The sequence below is a fragment of the Nomascus leucogenys genome, chromosome 16 (assembly GCF_006542625.1).
Source record: "Nomascus leucogenys isolate Asia chromosome 16, Asia_NLE_v1, whole genome shotgun sequence".
Classification (NCBI taxonomy): Eukaryota; Metazoa; Chordata; class Mammalia; order Primates; family Hylobatidae; genus Nomascus; species Nomascus leucogenys.
In genome coordinates, this window is record NC_044396.1 from 26,945,673 (window position 1) to 26,964,977 (window position 19,305).

The 19,305-nt window shown below is 41.7% G+C and overlaps 1 protein-coding gene across 1 annotated transcript in view; it reads left to right on the forward strand.

The window, feature by feature from the left end:
* ZNF704 (zinc finger protein 704) overlaps window positions 1-19,305 on the forward strand; it is a 242,054-nt gene that overhangs the window by 187,868 nt on the left and 34,881 nt on the right. Inside the window, exon 5 of the mRNA XM_030794936.1 lies at window positions 16,115-16,215. Coding sequence (XP_030650796.1) covers window positions 16,115-16,215 — 101 coding nt within the window. The remainder of the gene's footprint in view (window positions 1-16,114; window positions 16,216-19,305) is intronic.

The following is a 19,305-nucleotide window of genomic DNA, read 5'->3' on the forward strand; positions in this document are numbered from 1 at the left end:
ACATCCTAGAAATTATATATTAACTAAATAAAAAGTGAAAAAGGGCCAGGCACAGTGGCTCACACCTGTAGTCCCACTGCTTTGGGAGACAGAGGCAGGAAGATTGCTTGAGACCAGGAATTGGAGACCAGCCTGTGCAACATAGCAAGACCCTGTCTCTACAAAAAAAATTTAAATAAAAAAAAAATTAGTTCAGTATAGTGGCATGCACCTGTAGTCTCATCTACTCAGGAGGATGAGGTAGGAGGATCGCTTTAGTCCAAGAGTTCAAGACTGCAGTGAGCTATGATCTGGCCACTGCACTCCAGTCTGGGCAACAGAGTGAGACTCTGTTGCTTTAAACAAAACAAAAAGGAGTAGAAGAAAAAAAAGACATCTAATTAATTCATTTAGCAAATTAACTGATTACAGATTTGTTTAATCCTCCCAGCAGTCCTGTATGGTAAGTTTTGCATTTCCATCTTGATATGAGGAAACTGAGGATCAGAGAGATTTGACTGTACATTTAACTGGCCCCTGTCAGGCAGGTTAGAAAGGGACAGAGCCACCATTCAAACCCAGATCTGCCTGAGCCTCAAGTTCATATTCTTTTCATTCTCTTCAGGTACATTTAAGTTATGTTCACTCATAATTTTTCGAAAACATTTCCATTTCACAGAATAAAGCAAAACTATCACTATACTACCACTAAATCTAGAAGACATTTGGCATTATTTTTAAAATCACCACATAAATGTAAAACTGTTGTTATATGTATTGGTCTTTAAATTTTGTATTGGTAGCTTCATTATTAATGGCTGTTCACAAACAAAAATCCAATACAAAGCCCTGAGGACTGCAGTGCAAACTTTTTTCCTCCCCCAATTCATTTCAAAGAAGAAAACAAAGAGATGGCATTGATCCAACAATGCCTTCCCTCCCTGCATCTCTCAGCATCATTCTACATGTGTAACAGTGGAGGTGATGTGGGCACTCTCTCTGGGTATGTACATGTGAAAAAGGCTGACATTTTTGTCCAGAAAAGAGGATATTAATGTAGTCCCCAACCTTCCCAGAGGCAGTGGCCTGAAGAGTTGCTGTTTCACACCAGTCTGTCATGCAAAGGGGCTGGAGTTGTTCTGGCACCCTGTGGGTCCCCAGGGACACTGGGTCTTCACTTGACCAGTAGGGGAGAGAGGCTGGCACTTGTATCAGTGGGTACCTGCAGGCAGGACAGTGGTAGGGACCTGAAGTCTTTTCCTGTTACTTTGAGCTTCACAGACTGTCTCCCTGGGGTTTTCTGAGTGTGTAGTTCGAACACTCAATAGGCATGGCCCAGGGTTGTGACAAGGACTCACAGCACAGGGAACCCCAATGTTATTTAAGGCACATTAATGAAAGCCTGTCATACCCTTCCATTTCTAATGTAGCCACTGAGCCAAAATTCACACTCTTGCATCCCAATTAGACTGCACTTGTTAGCCCCATATGGAAGGTCTATAGGCTTTAACTAAATTAAGGTAAAGTCAGCAAAGGAAAAGGAAAAAAGCTTCCTTTTTTACATTTTTTATTTTTTAATTTCTTCATTATATATATTTATTTTTATTGGATGAGCACAGGCTCACTCCAGAAGAAGCTGGATACTGGGAAGGAATGAACAAATAAGAATAGTGTTTATCCTTCTTTCTTTATGACTTCTCCCTCTATTCAGACTTTAGATGTCCCCAGGGTGAGACCAATAGGATACTGATTGTAGTCACTAATGTTTAATGCATGGATTTTACACAGACCAAGTTGTTACCTTGGCCTTTTGAACTTAAAGTTACTTTGAACAGTGAAAATAACAAGAAGGTGAGGCTGATGCTATTCTTTTTTAAATTTATTAGGTGAACCAATATTTATTGAGCACATATCAGGCAAAATGCTTATTGCCCTGAGAATAAGGCATAGTTTTTTCCTTCAAGGTGTCAAAAGTTGGGTGGTTGATAATTGATGTGTAAAAAGGCAATAATTACAAGTGATAAATGCTGTGTTCGTGATGTGACAGAACACAGTAATTGTAATAGTTATTTTAGAGATTTTAAAAATCATATTTCAAAAGATTTCTAAGAGTTAAGTTTATTTGCTTAAACCAGACATATGTTCTGTCTAGTTGGTAGAACTTTCTGTGTTCATCTTATTTTCCTCTTCTTTCCCTCAGTTTCATAATACCCATTTAAAACCCATTGTGATAGTCACTTGTTCTGTGGGTATTGTTTGAGAACCTTCTAGATCAGTTTTTTCCAAACTGCACATCTCAATCCACTAGAGGGTTGTGAATCAATTTAATGACTCACTCTTTAATCAATAAAACAGAATAAAGTACACTGTACATAATAAGGATAAGTATTGTTTCTTGATAATTTTGTTTCAACGTATACATATGTGTATGTGCTGTGCAAAATGTATTTCTTATTGTGGCTCATCATCAAAAAAGTTTGGAAGCTTCTGTTCTTTGTTATAAAGAGATAATATGATTTGTGGTAAATTAAGATGTCCTGATTGGAAATCAAAAGATTCACATTCTTAACTTTGCTGCCCTGAGAACCTAAGAATATCATTTCACCTCTCTGATCATCAACTTCTTCATCTGTAAAACAGGCAAACAAGTATTAACATGCCCCTCTCAGGATAGTCATGAAGATTAAATGTCGTCATAAGTGCTGGAATGTGGCAACATTTTAATAGACATTTGAGGACTCTTAAACAAAAGGGGAGGGAGCATTGCCTATATCTGACTATGAAGCAATGATCCTGACCTCTGTCATTATTATGGAAGCTTCCTTATCTCTTCTCCCACCTCCCCCCAGCACAGAGACGGCTCACTCCCACCTCTTGTGGAGATCCATGTTCCACTTATGTAAAGAAGATGACAGTGTGTGATACACTGCATAGACAAGGCATTCTCTCTTAACTATCAGTACTCAGGAGGAAATATTTGCTGATAATCACTATATTTGCATATTTAGTTACAGTTTACCAAATGCTTTTAAATGTAGCATTTCATTTCATCATCCTCCAAATCTTTGGTGTATTCTTATCCCCATTGTGCCAAGAGGCTCATTGAGGTTATGTTAACTGTCCAAGGTTGTGTAGCTTGTAATGTGGCAGAGATCAGTTTAAATAGCAGAGGAAATGTTTGAGGCAAGTTAATTCAATGAGTCCATATTTCCTTCAGCCCACAGAGGAGAAAAACATGGAGAGAAAATAATCAGACATAGCTACAGCTATGTGGCAGGGTGGGAGCAAGGGTGCAGAAAGTTCAGAAGGAAATGGAGAGCAGAGATAGGAACTCCAGGCTGTCTGCCGGAGAGCTTACTCTCCACGTGAAGTATCCGTCACCCTTAAGGAACCTGCAGCCAAGGTAGGTGAGAGTGCGAGAAGGGAAATGAAAGGCTTCTCTATCCTAGCTCTGGAGGTCAGCCAGCCAACTTTGTCAAGCCCAGGTCTAGCAGAATTTTTCCTCTGGGATTTCAAGACAGACTGACAGAACTTCCAAACTCAGCGAAAAACCTGGTTGTGTGAGCCAGGACTCTTGACTTTGGGGAGGTGCAGTTTCCATCATGACCACAAGGTGATGCAGTGACCCTAAATACAGCCATTCAGGGAGTTCATGGGAGAAAATGAATTCTATGGAAGGCCAAAGAGTTAACCATCAATTCCACAAGACCCCAAGAAAGTCAAGAAGCGCTGATCAGAAGTGATTTGTGTGCCCTTTCCATGCCAGATCCCTGATTCTGTCAGATTCTGGATTCTGTGCATTCCAAAATTGTCATGCCAGCTTTAGGACTTACGTGACTTAAGCAAGTCACTTGGCCTCTTCAGCATCAGTTTCTTCATCTGTAAAATATGGAAAATGGTGGCACCATATTGATGTGGCTGTTGTCAGGAATGTACGAGAGGCCCTGTAAAGAGCAATAAATGTTAGCTGCTAATACTTTGCCTTTTTCCCCCCCGTTTGGCAACTGCCTGAATGGGGAATTTGAGAAGCATAGGTGTGGAGAGAAGGGGGTGCTTGCCTCCACCCTCCACCCTGACCCACACTGACCGTGCCAATGCCACAGTGGCTCAGGATAACTCCAGATCCCTCAGCCACTCTATGCTTAATTGGGTGTGCATTAGCCCCCCTGCAATGCACTGGGTGAGTGCAGCAAAGACAGTAGCAGAAATTGGTGGCATAGAAGGAAATCTGACTCAGGACTCTGCATTTCAGAACATTGGCAGCATCTCAGAGGCAATTTCTAAATTTCAGCCTTCATCATTTCCATTTATTTCACAGGTGTATGTCTTAACCATGAACAGTTATACCTGTGTATTAGGAAGAACCTCAAGTTAGAGAAGAAAGCACTGAGTTAACATAAGGTGCTTCAGTAATAGTTGTATAGTAGCAAACAATTAATCATTTGCTCCACTCTGTATTTTTAATCTTTCAGAGCCAAAAAGCTATGAATCACTTTAAATTGTGAATGGCTGCTCCAAGAAGAAAACAAACCCGTAAAACCCTCACGAATAAGCATGTTGCCAGTCTCTCTGCTGACTTAATTCCTAACCCACTAATTTTGAGCAGAGAGTGCCTCTTGCAAAAAGAACGGCTGTTCCAGAAATAGATCCATCTGTTAAAACTGCTGGGGAGGGTGGTGCTAAGAACAGCAGCTTGGATCAACTGCATGGATTTCATGGTGATGGTACATACAGCATCGTCGGCCAGGGCAGGGAGCTGATTAGCCTCATAGAGAAAATTCAGGATAAAGAGGAGTGATATCTAGGTAACTTAGTGACAAGATCTTAGAAAAACCTGCCATGCAGTATATAGGCTCTGGGACATTGGAGTTCAAAGGACTTTAGAAATCTTCTAGCCCAGTCTCAGTCTTTCCAAGTTAAAGGACTACTCAGTATGTCTAGAAATGTCCAGATGTCCCCAAAGAGGAGATGCACTTATAGAATTCATTGATTGAGAAAACACAGAATGACTAGGGATTTCTGTTAATTCAGAAATCATTTTGTTGTTTGTTGTTGCTGTTATAGAAATTATTTAAAATCAACTTTACTTAGGTATAATTTTCACATAATAAAATGAACCCAATTTAAGTGTACCATTTAGTGAGTCTTGACTGTTTCTACCTGAGTAACCACCACTCTAACCAAGGCCAGCACTCCTCATACCCCGCTTCAGTCAAAGGCACCACCAAGCCCCAAACAGGCAACCAACCACTGGTATAACTTTCATCACTATAGATTAATGCTGCCTGTTGTAGAATTTCAAGTAAATGGAATTATACAGTGTGTATTTTTGGTATACAAAATACCAAATGTTGGCAACAGGAACTCTCATTTATTGCTGGTAGAAATGTAAAATGGTACAACCACTTTGTAAAACAGTTTGGCAGTTTCTTAGAAAGTTAAATATACACTTACCATATGACCCAGGATTTCCACTCTTAGGTATGTATTTACCTAAGAGATAAGAAAACACATGTCCACAAAAAAACTTGCAGACAAATGTTTATAGCAGCTTTATTCATTATCACCCCAAACTGGAAACAACCCAAATGCCCATCAACAGGTACCTGGATGAACAAATTGTGGTATAACCATACAATGGGATACTTCACCACATAAAAGGGAGCAAACTACTGATACAAGAAACAGTGAGTGAATAAAAAAAAAAAAAACCATTATGCAGAGGGGGAAAAAAAGCCAGGCACAAAAGAATACATTCTGGGTTATTCCATTTACAAAACTGTTTTGTTAATTTTGTATAGGCATATCACCACAGCATCTATAAACAGCACATGGAGGTGGGAGGTGAAATTTCATCTGTGCTTGGTATACATTGAATTCACCTGTTATTTTGTATTAACCCCACACACCTTGAAGATCCAAAATCTCTACTCTCATTCAGTCCCCTCATCTTACAAATAAATAAAGCCCCCAAAAGGTAAGGCAACTTGTATACTGTGTAACCGTGAGGTAGCATGAGGTAACGTGGCTGCTTCTGGAACCCCTACCAGCTTCTAGGAAGTTACTAATTTTTAAATACACTAGTGCATTTACTGATCTTTTGGCACCTGCTGAGGATCTATGTGGACCTCTTGACCCTGCAAGAGCCATTGGAGCCGCTGCCAAGGTGTGTGGGTCTTCATGAGACAGGCAGAGGAAGTTTGTATAATGCAGCCAACTCTACCTGCACAGAATAACTTGGCCCTCTCTATCCCTCAAGGTCCCTGGTCCTCTCTGGAGAGGCTTGGATGTGTAAGCCCCTGTCCCTGCCTTGCCATTCCGACACCACACACACACACACACACAAACACAAACACACAAGTCACCATACAAAAAAAAAAATACCTGAAGATCCTCTCAGTCACCTCAGAACATGACGTTAACTCCAGGCTGCTGACTGATAAAGTGATGTTCATGTGCTTTCTAGAATAGCTTTAGTTGGACTTACACGTCATATGCATGTTATACAATACTTTGAAATACTTCAAAAATGTTATATAATTCTTCAAATTCCAGCCATGTTTCCACTCTTGGACCTGAAGGTGACCTTCAGCAGTCACTATATCAATCCTAAGTATCACTCTGGGTTCTGCCAAGAAAATAGAAGCCACTTCATATATTCCAAGTATGAAGCCATTTTTTAAAAACAGGATTGAGGCTTACTATTGGTAGGGCAAGCAGAGAGAGAATCCGGAAAACCTTGGCCAAAGGTCTCAGCCAATAGACCCAAGGCAGTTGTTCTTAGAGACAGTTCAGAAGCTGCTGCAAAAGTGAAAATCTCTGGGAAGTTCTCTCCAATCATTGTGGCCCACAGCATCAATGTTGAGAAATTCTGAAGAGTTTGTCTGGAAGCTGCTATGCATCTCACATCAGGCATATGTGAGATTCCAGGAGTCTGCTCACGACTGCATGGAGCATCAGCTTCTCCTGGGCCTGTTGCGGGTGTTAAATAAAGTACACATGTGGAAGCTGCTAGCACAGGACCAGGCACAGAGTGGTTCCCAATCAACGGTGGCCTCCCTCTGTTCTCTTTGCTTTACGTGAAGAAGACCATTCTGTTAGACTTGAGGTCTTTGCTGACGTTGGTGTTTTGCAGAAGTGCTTTCCACTGGTGTGAATTTTCAGCTGTTCTCCATGAGCTGGTGGACATTCCAGCTTTGCAAACATCTGTTAGCTCTGCGAGGCGAAGCCAGGGTAGAAGCACAGATGGGACCATTCAGATTTGGCTGCTGCAACTCTGCCAGCAGCTTTGCTTGGTTTGGCTTTCTTGGGCAGGCTTGGACCCATGCGGCAATCTGGGCGTTGTTTATTTAGCTATTTTTTCATGTTCTCCTCCTCCCATGGCTTGCTTTTCTTTAGTGTAACAGCAAGTAGTCTGTTTGTAGACAAAGGATTTGTTTCAACTGGATGTAGTTAGGGGACTTTGAAAAGTACTAAACTACCATTTAAAGAGCCTCATGCTTTGCTGCAAGAATGTCTTTGGCCTATGTAGAGACAAATCACTTTAAAAAGGTGTAGACAGGGTTAGGGGAAATCAGTAGGGGGTGGTGCAGGACTCCAGGGGCTAACAACCATGGAAGGCCATTATTAACCCTAACCCCTAGAGCCTAAAGAGGCTCTACAAGGGAGGAATTTCTACAATCCAGAAAGTGACCAGAACTCTGGAAATATAGCTGTTGAGAGGTTACCCAACAGAAAGGGTAACTTTTGGAGGAGAGATGTAGCCACTGCCCACCTGTGGCCAGGCAGGAGAGAGCCAGGAGGAATCAATACCCTCCTGCTTTCCAATCTCTCCTGCCTCCCAACTGCCTGCCAGTGCCTCTCATTAGCCAAATCCAACCAGAGATCCATGAACCAGAAGCCCTGTTAATGCAGCCTCCTGGGACCCTGAGCATGGTGCAGAAAAGGCATGGCGTAGACCTGTCAGGTCAAATAGGACAGGTCATCAAGTCCCTTAATAGACATGTAACTTCTCACTCAGAGAAGCTTTTCTTACAACTTCATGTTTAAGGTTGTTTAATATACAGTCATATGGCATAATTTAACCAATCCCCTATTGTCAACCTTGAGGTTATTTCTTATTTTTATCTAGTGTAAAAATCTATGTGATGAATATACATATGTCTTTGCAAATATTTTGAGTTACCATCTTTGGATAGATTCCTACAAATTGAATTGGCCCAAAGGTATAGGTGTTTCTTAAGCTCTTATTGCCTTAAGCTGTATTGCCCTCAAATTTAAAGATGGCCCCTATCTGTGCATGTGTAAATTACAAAGGCAGAGCTCTGACAGTCTGGACTAAAATGGGATAATAAATGTGAGATGAGATATTCAAAAGGAATGTCAAAAGGAAGAGGTCGAGGAGAAAGCAGAACTTTGTTTTGGGATTTCCCCCTCCCCCAAAACAGTTGATAGTCTTCCCACTATATGTAATTATGTTTCTGAGTCCACATTTGCAACTGCCTTGCAAATCCACAGCAACTTTCTATATCTCTAGGATGCAACATTGTTTTCTAATCACTTTTGTTGATGACCTGAGTCATTATAAATTAGTAATTTTTCCTACAGCAGATTTTCCATTGTCTTCTGGTGAACTCAGACTTTCCTCAGGTAGCTACCAGTGTAGGGTATGCAAGATTGGAAGAGAAATGTACGATATAAAGTGAAGAGAAAACCATCTTATAATTCAATCCTCACAATGCAGGGCATCACCATGGATGTCCCCTGAGAAGTTAATTTACAGCCAGGTAAGATAAGCAAGTGTTAATCATGCTGAGAAACATTAAATTCTACAGAACAAATCTTTTTGACAAACATTCTTTGAACACAGATGATTCACTAAGTAAATTTTACAAAGTGCTATTTAAATAAATTAAGATATCGCAAATGTGGCTCATCTCTGAGGTCCCAAAACACAACCTTTCTGAGATTGAACATAACAAATATTTATTGAGCCAGACACTGTGAGGCACTGGGATAGAATATAGTCTATCCCCAAAGTGCCTCTCAAAAACCCAGCAAAAGGAAAAAAGGAAAGAGGAGACAAAGTTCATCATATTTCTTAATATCATTACCTAATTTTCTTTGGGTAACAGATTTCTTTGGAGCCTCTAGCAGGGGTTCAAGGAAGGTGTGTGTATGTGTGAAGAGGAGATAAACAATTGCCGTTGGTAGTTATCCTAATTCCAAGTGACTTAACAGAGGATAATGGTCAGCTTCCTTGGATTCTGGGGGTTTGATGCCTCCAAAATGTATCATCTACTTGAAGTAACAAATGAAAATTATGGAAAGAAGTTAAACCAATGGTATTTATTTTTCTGTAATCAGGACCAACCTTAACTACTTTTCAATTTAAAAAACAAATGCTTGACTTATTATTGCAATGACAAAGAACAGTAATCTTACAAATAGTACTTGTTATGGCACAAAAATACCACTGCGATTATCATATCCTAAAACAATCAGCAATTTGAGGCCTTAAAAAAAGTCCCATGATGTAGGAGAAATTTGGCTTTATATGTCGTACAATACTATTATATTCATTATGAAAGCCTACATCTGACTGACTCATGGGTAAGAGCCATCAGATGACACTGGATAAGTCTTGTAACTTTCTGGAGTCTTGTTTCCCATCATGAATATCAGAAATATGGAAATAGTATCTTACGCTTTGCCCATTCCTTTCCCACTCTCTAAGGCAGGGGTTTCCAACTCCCTGGCCTCGGGGCCGGTATCAGTCCGCACACAGCCAGTTAGGAACGCGGCCAAACAGCGGGAGGCGAGCGAACATTACCGCCTGTGCTCCGCCTCCTGCAGGTCAGCAGCCACATTAGCTTCTCATAGGAGCATGAACCCTGTTGTGAACCAGGTTGCGCGCTCCTTATGAGAATCTTAACTAATGCCTGACGGAACAGTTTCATCCCGATGTGTGCCATCCTCTCCCAACCTGCGCCACCCTCTCCCAACCTGCGCCACATTCCCTGGAAAAATTGCCTTCCATGAAACCGGTCCCTGGTGCCAAAAAGGTTAGGGACTGCTGCTGTAAGGCAACTATTTTATCCTTCTCAAGTATCCTCAAACTTCATACACAACCTTCCCTCTTTGTCCTCAGTTCTGACCCCACTTCCTACCTCATTGAAAAATTAGAAACACTCATATAGGAATGCCTTTTTTTCCCTTCTCCACCAAATTAGCAAATTAACTGCATCTGCAGCCACCATCTGGTTTCCCTCCTTTTTCCAGCAGAGAACTGTCCTGTCTCATCCAAGGCAGCCCCTCTCCCTGTACTGTGTGTATTGGCGCTGCTCTCCTGACCTTCGGAAGAACCTCATCCTGTAGCTAACCCCTGCATCTCTACTGCACCATCAGTTTCCCTGTCTTTGCAGTCATTCCCATCAGCATAGAAACCCACCTTAGTATAACTCATCTTTACAAACCCTCCCTTGACTGCTCATAGGTCAGCAAAATTTCTTGAAAACATTGGCACTTACACTCTCTGTTTTCCTAAATCCCATTTACTCTCCAGTCCATGCCAATCTGACTTCCATCCACAACACTCTACGAGATTTACTGCTATTTAGGCCACCAGCATCCTCCATATGCCAAATCCAAGGAACATTCCCAGTCCTTTTTCAACACAGTTGGTCACCTCTTCCTTCCTAAGACACTTTCTTCTATTTGTGCTTTTAATATCATGATCTGCTGACCACTTCCCTCTCTGACTGCTCCTTCTCAATCTCCAACATAAAATATTGGATGCTGCGGTGCACCCTAATCATCTCTAACTGCATTTTTCCCTAGATGGGCTCATCCACACCCAAGCTTTAAGTGCTCCATCTCCTGACCCCAAATTTATATCTCTATCCCTGAGTCTCCCTGATTCCAGGTTCACATATCCAGTGTCCTGTATGCAATCTCCTTTTGATACATAATAGGCATCTCAAAATTAACATATCAAAAATTCACCCACAGCTCACCCAGTCATTCAAACCTAAAACATGGGAGTCATCTTTAACACCTTCCCTCTTATCATTCCTCATAGTCAGCCCAACAGCAAGTATTATTAAATCTGCCTCCAAAATATGTCTTGAATGTGTCTTATTTTTCTCCATCCTCTCTGCGCAAAGCCTTTAAGCCACCATCTCTTCTCACCTGCAGTGACTTCATGCAGTGACTCCATGCTGGCGATTTCATTTGTTTTCTATCTCAAAACAGAGTAATATTAAAAAAAAAAAAAAAACTTAAGTCATATAGTGTCACTCTCTTCCTTCAGTAACTTCTCTTTTATTTTAGAAGAAAATCCAAATTCCTTACCTTTATCTGCAAAGTCCCACATGATCTGACCCTGCTTCTGCACTTTATCTCAAACAAATCACTCCCTCCCACATTTCATTCTAAACACACCGTCATTCTTTCTGGCCTCCAAGAGCCAAGGTCTTTCTCATCTTCAGGCCTCTGCATTTAACTCTTCGCTATGCCTGGAAAACTCTAGCTCTTAGCTTGGCTGGCTCCTTCTCTAACCTTCAGGTCCCAGCTCAATAGTCACCTTCTACAGGCTTCATGCTATATGTGAAATGGTCATCATGTATTATAATGTATGTCTCTCCCCTACTAGAATTTCACTTCCTTGAAAGCAGCCTCGTTTTTTTTTTTTGTTCTTTATACCCAGAACCTAGAATATTCCTTGCTAAATAGATATTTGGCTTAATGAATGAAAGAATGCCATCAGCAAAAAGGTTAGGAATGAATCAAAAAGTGTTTTCATCTATCATGACTTCATTTCCAGACAGATACTTGGACTGTTGGGTACCTGTATTTTTGCTTGAGTCATTGGTTCTCTTAAGTGGAAGATATTTTCTACAATATAGCTTCATCATTTGTAAAACGGGCAGGAAGCATTCATAGTGTGAGGAGTTGTTCATTAATGTTTGCCATGGTTTGATATGGTTCATTTACCTCCACCAAAATCTCATGTTGGAATTTGATCCCCAGCATAGGGGTGTTCGGAGGTGGGGCCTAGTGGGAGGTGTTTGGGTCATTGGGGTGCATCCCTCTTGAATGGCGTGGTGCCATTCTCACATGGCATGAGAGTCTCACTCTCATGAGACTGGATTGGTTTTTGAGAGAATGGATTAGTTCCCAGGAGAGTGGGTTGTTGTAAAGCCAGAATGCCCCTTCAGTTAGATCCCACTTGGCATATTCCTGCATCACCTTTGACCTCCACTATGATTTAACTCAACACAAAAACCCTCACCAGAACCTGAGCAGGTGCTGGCACCATGCTTCATATGCAGCCTGCAGAACCGTGAGCTAAATAAACCTCTTTTCTTTATACCCAGCATCAGGTATTCTTTTATGGCAATGCAAAATGGATTAAGACAGTATTGTTAAGTTATATGCTTTGAATAAAATAGTATTTTGAATTCTGCAGAATTCCTTTTTGTGAACCTAGCAGGTTTGAAGGTGGGATTTAAATAGCCCCCTCTGGCGCATCTTATATTTCATGTGTTTAGATCACTGGCCCAAGGAGGTCAGGAAGGCTGAAATTTGTGAACCGTCTCCTTGGAATAAATACAGGCTCGTAAGGATCATGTACTTAAAGTCTCCTAATGTGTCTTTGCTTCTCCGCATTTTCACATCCCTCAAAGAGCTTCAGCTGTAGCTCATGTAGCTCTGGATCCTACGTCCAGCACTGCACACTGCAGGGAGAACATCATGGAGCTGGGTGTGTGTGCCCAGGAGCTGCAGAAGAAACAGCAAGATTGCTGTGCTGTGAATGCTGGCCACCCAGGCAGAGCCTCTGGGGCACAGTGGGCCACTGGGCTCACGAAGCCCATGTGAACAGTGGGCTCCTTCCATGGTTGGTAATCTGCTCTAGCAGACTGCTGCAATATGCTGCCACACTTATCCTCTGCTTGCCATGTTTAAGGCAGTCATTCACCAACACATGAGCACTCTTCAATTCTGGAAGCTCCCAAGTACCGTTTTCAGTTCAGAAACCTATGGAAAATCTTCAACATGGGGTGGCTGTCCAGGTAAATCATCTGGATACTGATTCCATCAGTAATAGCTGATGAGTCATCTTCTAAATATGTGAATGATTGCTTCATAGAATCAAGAGTATGATGGTGTGAACCAGAAGTACTTGATGGCAGATATTCTAGTAGGCACATAAATCAAGCTACATCAGTTCCATCAGTTTGGGAAAGATGCCACCACTGCTGTATGTGTTGGTCAGAGTGGGCTTACTGTTGGAACAACCCATTTTTCTCACATGCCGGTAGCTTAACACAGTAAATGTTTGTTTATTCTCATGTCACAATCCAGTCAGGTCAGTGGAGGTTCTGAAGAGGGTGGATGTCTTCACTCCATACAGCCCTCTGGGGATCCAGGCTTCTTCCTTCTAGTGCAGACATTCTTAACCTGGAATCCACAGATCCCCAAATGGATACACAGAATCCAGGAGGTCGGTGAACCTGAAAAAGTGTATCTTTATTTTCACCAACCTCTTAACCATAATTTAACATTTCCTGTAATTATGATTTAAGGCATCAAGCCATAATAATGTTAGCACCACCTGTGACTTTAATACCTATTAAAATCATAGATGTTTCATATCACATTACAATTTTAGTAGATATCATGAAATATCATTTATTCATAACACTACTTTAAAATTATGCTAGGTATTAGGCCCAATTCAAGGTATTGTTATTTACTGCATTAATTAGAAGAGGATGTATATTGCCATATTACAAAATTATTTTTTAAGTTCAACTTTTATTTTAGATTCAGGGGGTACCTAGGCAGGTTTGTTACATGGGTATATTGCGTGATGCTGGGGTTTGGGATACAATTGAGCCTATCACGCAGGTAGTGAACATAGTACCCAATAGATAGTTTTTCAGCACTTACCCCCCTCCCTGCTTCCCTCCTCTAGTAGTCCCCAGTGTCTGTTATTTCCATCTTTATGTCCATGTGTACCCATCGTTTAGCTCCGACTTATAAGTGAGAGCATGCAGTATTTGCTTTTCTGTTTCCGCATTAATTCACTTAGGATAATAGCCTCCAGCTGCATCCGTTTTGCTGCAAAGGACATAATTACATTTGTTTTCATGGCTTTGTAGTACTCCATGATGTATGCGTAACACATTTTATTTATTCATTCCCCTGACACCTAGGTTGATTCCACAGTCTTTGCTACTGTGAATAGTGCTGCGATGAACATACAAGTACATGGGTCTTTTTGGCAGAATGATTCATTTTCCTTTGGGTATACACCCAGTAATGGGATTGCTGGGTTGAATAGTAGTTCTATTTTTAGTTCTTTGAGAAATCTCCAAACTGCCTTCCACAGGTGGCTGAACTAATTCACACTCCCGTCAGCAGTGTATATGCATTCTCGTTTCTCTGCAGCCTCGCCAGCATGCGTTATTTTTTGACATTTTGATAATAGCCATTCTGACTGGTGTGAGATGGTATCTCATTGTGGTTTTGATTTGCATTTCTCTGATGATTAGTGATATTGAGCATCTTTTCCCTATTTTTTTTGGCCACTTGTATGTCTTCTTTGAGAAATGTCTGTTCATGTCCTTTGACCACTTTTTAATGGGGTTACAAAATATTTAATGTTTTTTTCTAGCTGTATTTCAATACACTTGCATTTCTTTATAATTTTGTGTATTTTATTTTAAACATTAAAAACCACTATTCTGAGAAGGATTCATACGTTTCACCAGACTGCCAAAAGGGTTCACGGCAAACAAAAAATTAAGAACTCTGATCTGGTGGTTTTGCTATCCCCTAAGACCTTTGTGTCCTTTGCATCTAGCCAGCAGAGCAAACTGAGGGTGACACTGGGAAGTAGTTTAGGGGCAAGGCTTAGAAGGAATGTGTGTCACTTCTCATCCATCAGCCCTAATTCAGTGATGTGATCCCATTTGACTGCAAGGGAGTCTGGGAAACGAGGTCTAGCTGTGTACCCAGCAGGAAAAGGAAATGGGGCTTGGTGAACACATGGAAGTGACTGTCACCATACCCAAGGGAATATTCAGCAAAGAGATGGCATCCCAATGACAAGGGACCTCCCTGGAGAAAACTCACTTTCTATAAAATTTACTCTAGGATGCATAATCATAATAATCCTGTAATAGCTGCTGTTGGTTGAATGGTTATTCCTGTCAGCATTCTGCTAACTGATTCACTTCCATGATGTCATTTAATCCTCATAATAATGCTGTGAAACAGGTACTATTATTATTCCTATTTTATAAATAAGAGCACTGAGAACTTGAGAAATAAGCCCAAAATCAGTGCTCTCAATCATGGCACTGGACTGTTTTGGAAAATATTGCCCCAGCCTGGGCAACATGGCAAAACCATGTCTTTACCAAAAATACAAAAAATTAGCTAGGCGTGGTGGCGTGTACCTATGGTCACAACTACTTGGGAGGCTAAAGTGGGAGGATCTCTTGAGCCCAGGAGGCAGAAGCTGCAGTGATCCAAGATTGTGCCGCTGCACTCCAGCCTGAGTGACAGAATGGGACCCATCTCTGAAAAAAAAGGAAAAGAAAATACTGTGACCCTTGTTGAAGAGGTGGAATTTTGTACTGGTGGAGGGGATGGTTTCTGGAGCCAGAGTCCCTGGATTCATATTTCAACTTTGCCAGTAGCTGGTTCATTGACTGGACACTTTTTACTGGAGCTTTCTATGCATCTGTAAAATGGAGATTAATATTAGTATCTATCTTTTAGGGTTAAAGGAGATAAACACTTAAGACAGCACCTGGCACATAGTAAGTGCTCAGTGAATGTTATCCACTGTTTAGACAGCCAGAATGGCCCTGTGACTACCTTCATGAACGTGATCTGAAATATTCCAGCAGAGCCCATTTCTCTTGAAGGATATGAGGAAATAACTGAGGTCACCAAGATACTCACAAACCTAGGGGTGCCTACAATAGTGTGCTGAGTTACAGTCAAGAGGCTGGGGATGCTCTTACTTTTCTAATGAAGGAAAAAAATATGTTGGGATGACACAAAGAAAATGTTGTTAGAAAATAGTTTCCATTTTAATATCACTCTCTCCCCTTTACAGAATTCCATGAAGGTGATGTTCAAATGCCTCTGGAAAAACTGTGGGAAGGTGCTGAGCACTGCGGCAGGTATCCAGAAACACATCCGGACCATCCATCTGGGGTAAGGCAGCCCTCTCTTCAGGAATGTAGCCCCCATCTGCTCAGTCTAGGGCCATCTGCACTCAGAAATTGCACACCACACTGTGCCTTAAAGATTCTGGACACTGGGCTGGCTTGGTCTTCCTCATCTCTAGAGAGATGGCCACTGCAGATCATCTAAGCCAATGTGGCACGGTGGAAAGAACAAGGATGTAACATCCTAGAGCCTCATTAGTTCACTTACTGAGTCACTTTAGGCAAGTTGCTGCCCTGAGCCCCAGTTCCCTATGGAAATTTATAATAATGTCAGCTCTTCAGGGTCAAGTGTGAGTGCCAAAGATAAAATGTATGTGAGAGAGACTTTAAAGTACAAAACACTAGAGTAACCTGGAATCTGTGATTGGACTTCAAGGGGTCCTTGAACCCACTGAAATTACCTGTGGAATGAAGCATACATTTATTTTTCAGTGGAGAGTATTCATGACTTTAAGCCTCACAGGCATATATAGCCTAAAAAGGGTTCAAGAATCACCACACCAATCGACACTGCTGTTGCTGTTCTTACGAGATCACTTTCTGTTGTTCAAATAAGCCGTTTATTTGTAAAATCTATACTTTTCCTCATATTATATAACAACCTTCTAAAAGATAAAATGAAGGTTTAGGAGCCATAGCAGTTACAGGTCACCCCAGGGGGGCAGTGGTATTCCATCAGCCTTGTGCTTTTTGCCCTGAGTCTATTTTGCCCAGGGATCTGAGAAGGGACCTTGAGAGGCTGTAAGTCAGAACCAGTGTTCATAAGGCAAACACACATGCACGGCCAGGCTCCTGTGTGCCACAAGATAAGTGCAGAGAAATAAATGCAGCAGTCACTTTACCCAGCAAGGGATACATTTAGAAAATGCATCATGCCCAACAAGTGATATAGGCAGAAGGTGAAAATAGCTTCTAAGGTGATGTTGCTAATCATGAGGGTGGCTCCATAGTGACCATGGAGAGAAACAGGGATCTAGCTCTCTAATCATCCATGCTGATGTTTGGGGACACACCAGAGCCTTCCAGAGCATATTACCCGTAGGTCACCAGGCACTGGAGATATGGCCTGGTAAGGCTTCCCTGGCCAGAGTCTACCTTATGTGTAAGAAATACGAATTGAAATACCTCAGGGAAGAACACCCTCCTTCTGCTCCTCAAACCTTCAGGGAAGGAAATCTTGCAGTGTCTCCCCTGAAATCTCATTGTCAAGACAATTCACAATGTAAGCAGCTCAGTTTTTTTTAAAGGTTTAGAAAGAACTTCCCAAAGCTAGAGCCAGGAGGTAGAGTATTTGTTTTAAAGTCTGTCTGCCCAGAAAATTGAGTCCTATTCAGTCCCATCAGAAGCATATGCTGTTTATATGTATTTATAGACCCTGGAATTGGTATCATATGTTAGTCCTGTGAGTTCCTGGGGTGCTCTCACAGTGGGTGGAATCTAAAATGCAACCACTTTGCTTTCCTAGGATCCCCTTTTTCCTGATGTGCTTTTAGAATTTCCCTGATGAATTATGGTTCATAGCCCTGCAAGGCACCACACAGGAATGGGCCTGGGTTAGCAGGACTCTGAGGCTAATCTATGCTTATGAAGCCCAGGGCCTGTGCTCTCTCATGCACTGGGAGAGGGAACATACCTTTGCCTTTATCCATGCACTCAATTACATGGCTGTAGGATGATGGGGCATTTTAATGAGTATTAGCTGGTGAGGGAAACATGTCAAAGCCAGAAGAAAATATGCCCTCACCTCTGATGCATCTGCAGTACACACCATGCCTGTATAAAAAGCACACACTTTTCAATCTCACTCCATTCTTGTACACCAGCGGCTGGTCCTGATTTAACCCCACGTGGGACACACAATGTCCCCCAGGCCTGTGTGTCTATTAGTAGCACTTGGCAGCTAGCAGCAACTCAACCTGCCTTTAACTGGAAAGGAAGTGGGGACAGGAATAGAACAGATGCTTGTTCTTCTTCCCACTCTCTGGGGTCTTTAATGGTATGCTGGTCACAAGGCCAAGCCCTGCCAGACCTGATACGGTGCAAAGACACCTCCCCAGGCGCCTCAGCCTGGGAGCTCCATGAGCTAGGCTGGGACAAGCCACTGATTTGAACAAACAGACAGGCCTGTGAAGAGGTGAGGCATGGATTTTTATGTTAGATTCTATGCAGGGCTCATTAGTGGAGAAAAGGTATGTTCTGAGTCAGGGATCTGCTGCTGCTGCTGCTGCTGCTGCGGTGAGGGGACACCCGTGGCCTCTGCCCAGCCATCCCCAAAGCCAGGTTTCTAGAGAAGAGAAGCACCACATCTCTACAAACTCACAAATCATCTAATAAACATTTTCTGACATTATGGAGGGTTATTTTATTTTACCCAAAACTTTCTGTGGAAAAGTACAATGTTCTGTGTTTCAGGGAGAGGAATTTTGAAAACACCTAAGAAGCTACTTTTCCTGGTGATGGTGAAAATTGAGACCTTCTAACATCATCTTTGTTTTTATTTAATAAGCATTTTACATAGTGTTTATATTGTATCAGATCTGCTTCTAAGCACCTTATATTTATTAGCTTAATCATCACAATAATCTGATACTATAATTAATGATCCCCATTTTATAAGTGGAGAAACTGAGGAACAGGGGCTATATGTAGGCCACCAAAATCATGCACACAACTAGAATGTGTAGGAGTCAGGGTTTGAACCTAGAAAGTCTAACCTCAGAATCCATTCTCTTAATCACTGTGCTACAACAACCTCAGCTGCATTCATTCACTCATTCATTCAGGCAACATTTACTAGGTACCTACCCTCTGCCAAATACACCAATATGTGTGGAGTGACACATGATGAACAAAACACATCCCTAGAGAATCAGTCATAGTGAGGCAACAAAGAGGTTTAACAAAATACAGACAGGTAGCCAGTGATTAACAAAACAGATGAGTAAACACACTTCAGAGGGAGCACAGAGCACTAACAGGAGTGAAGTCCTAACTCCCAACCTTCAGAATAAACCCAGGACTTAACGTCTCGGCCCTTGCACTGCTCGCCTGCCCTGCTCATCTGGAATATTGCTGA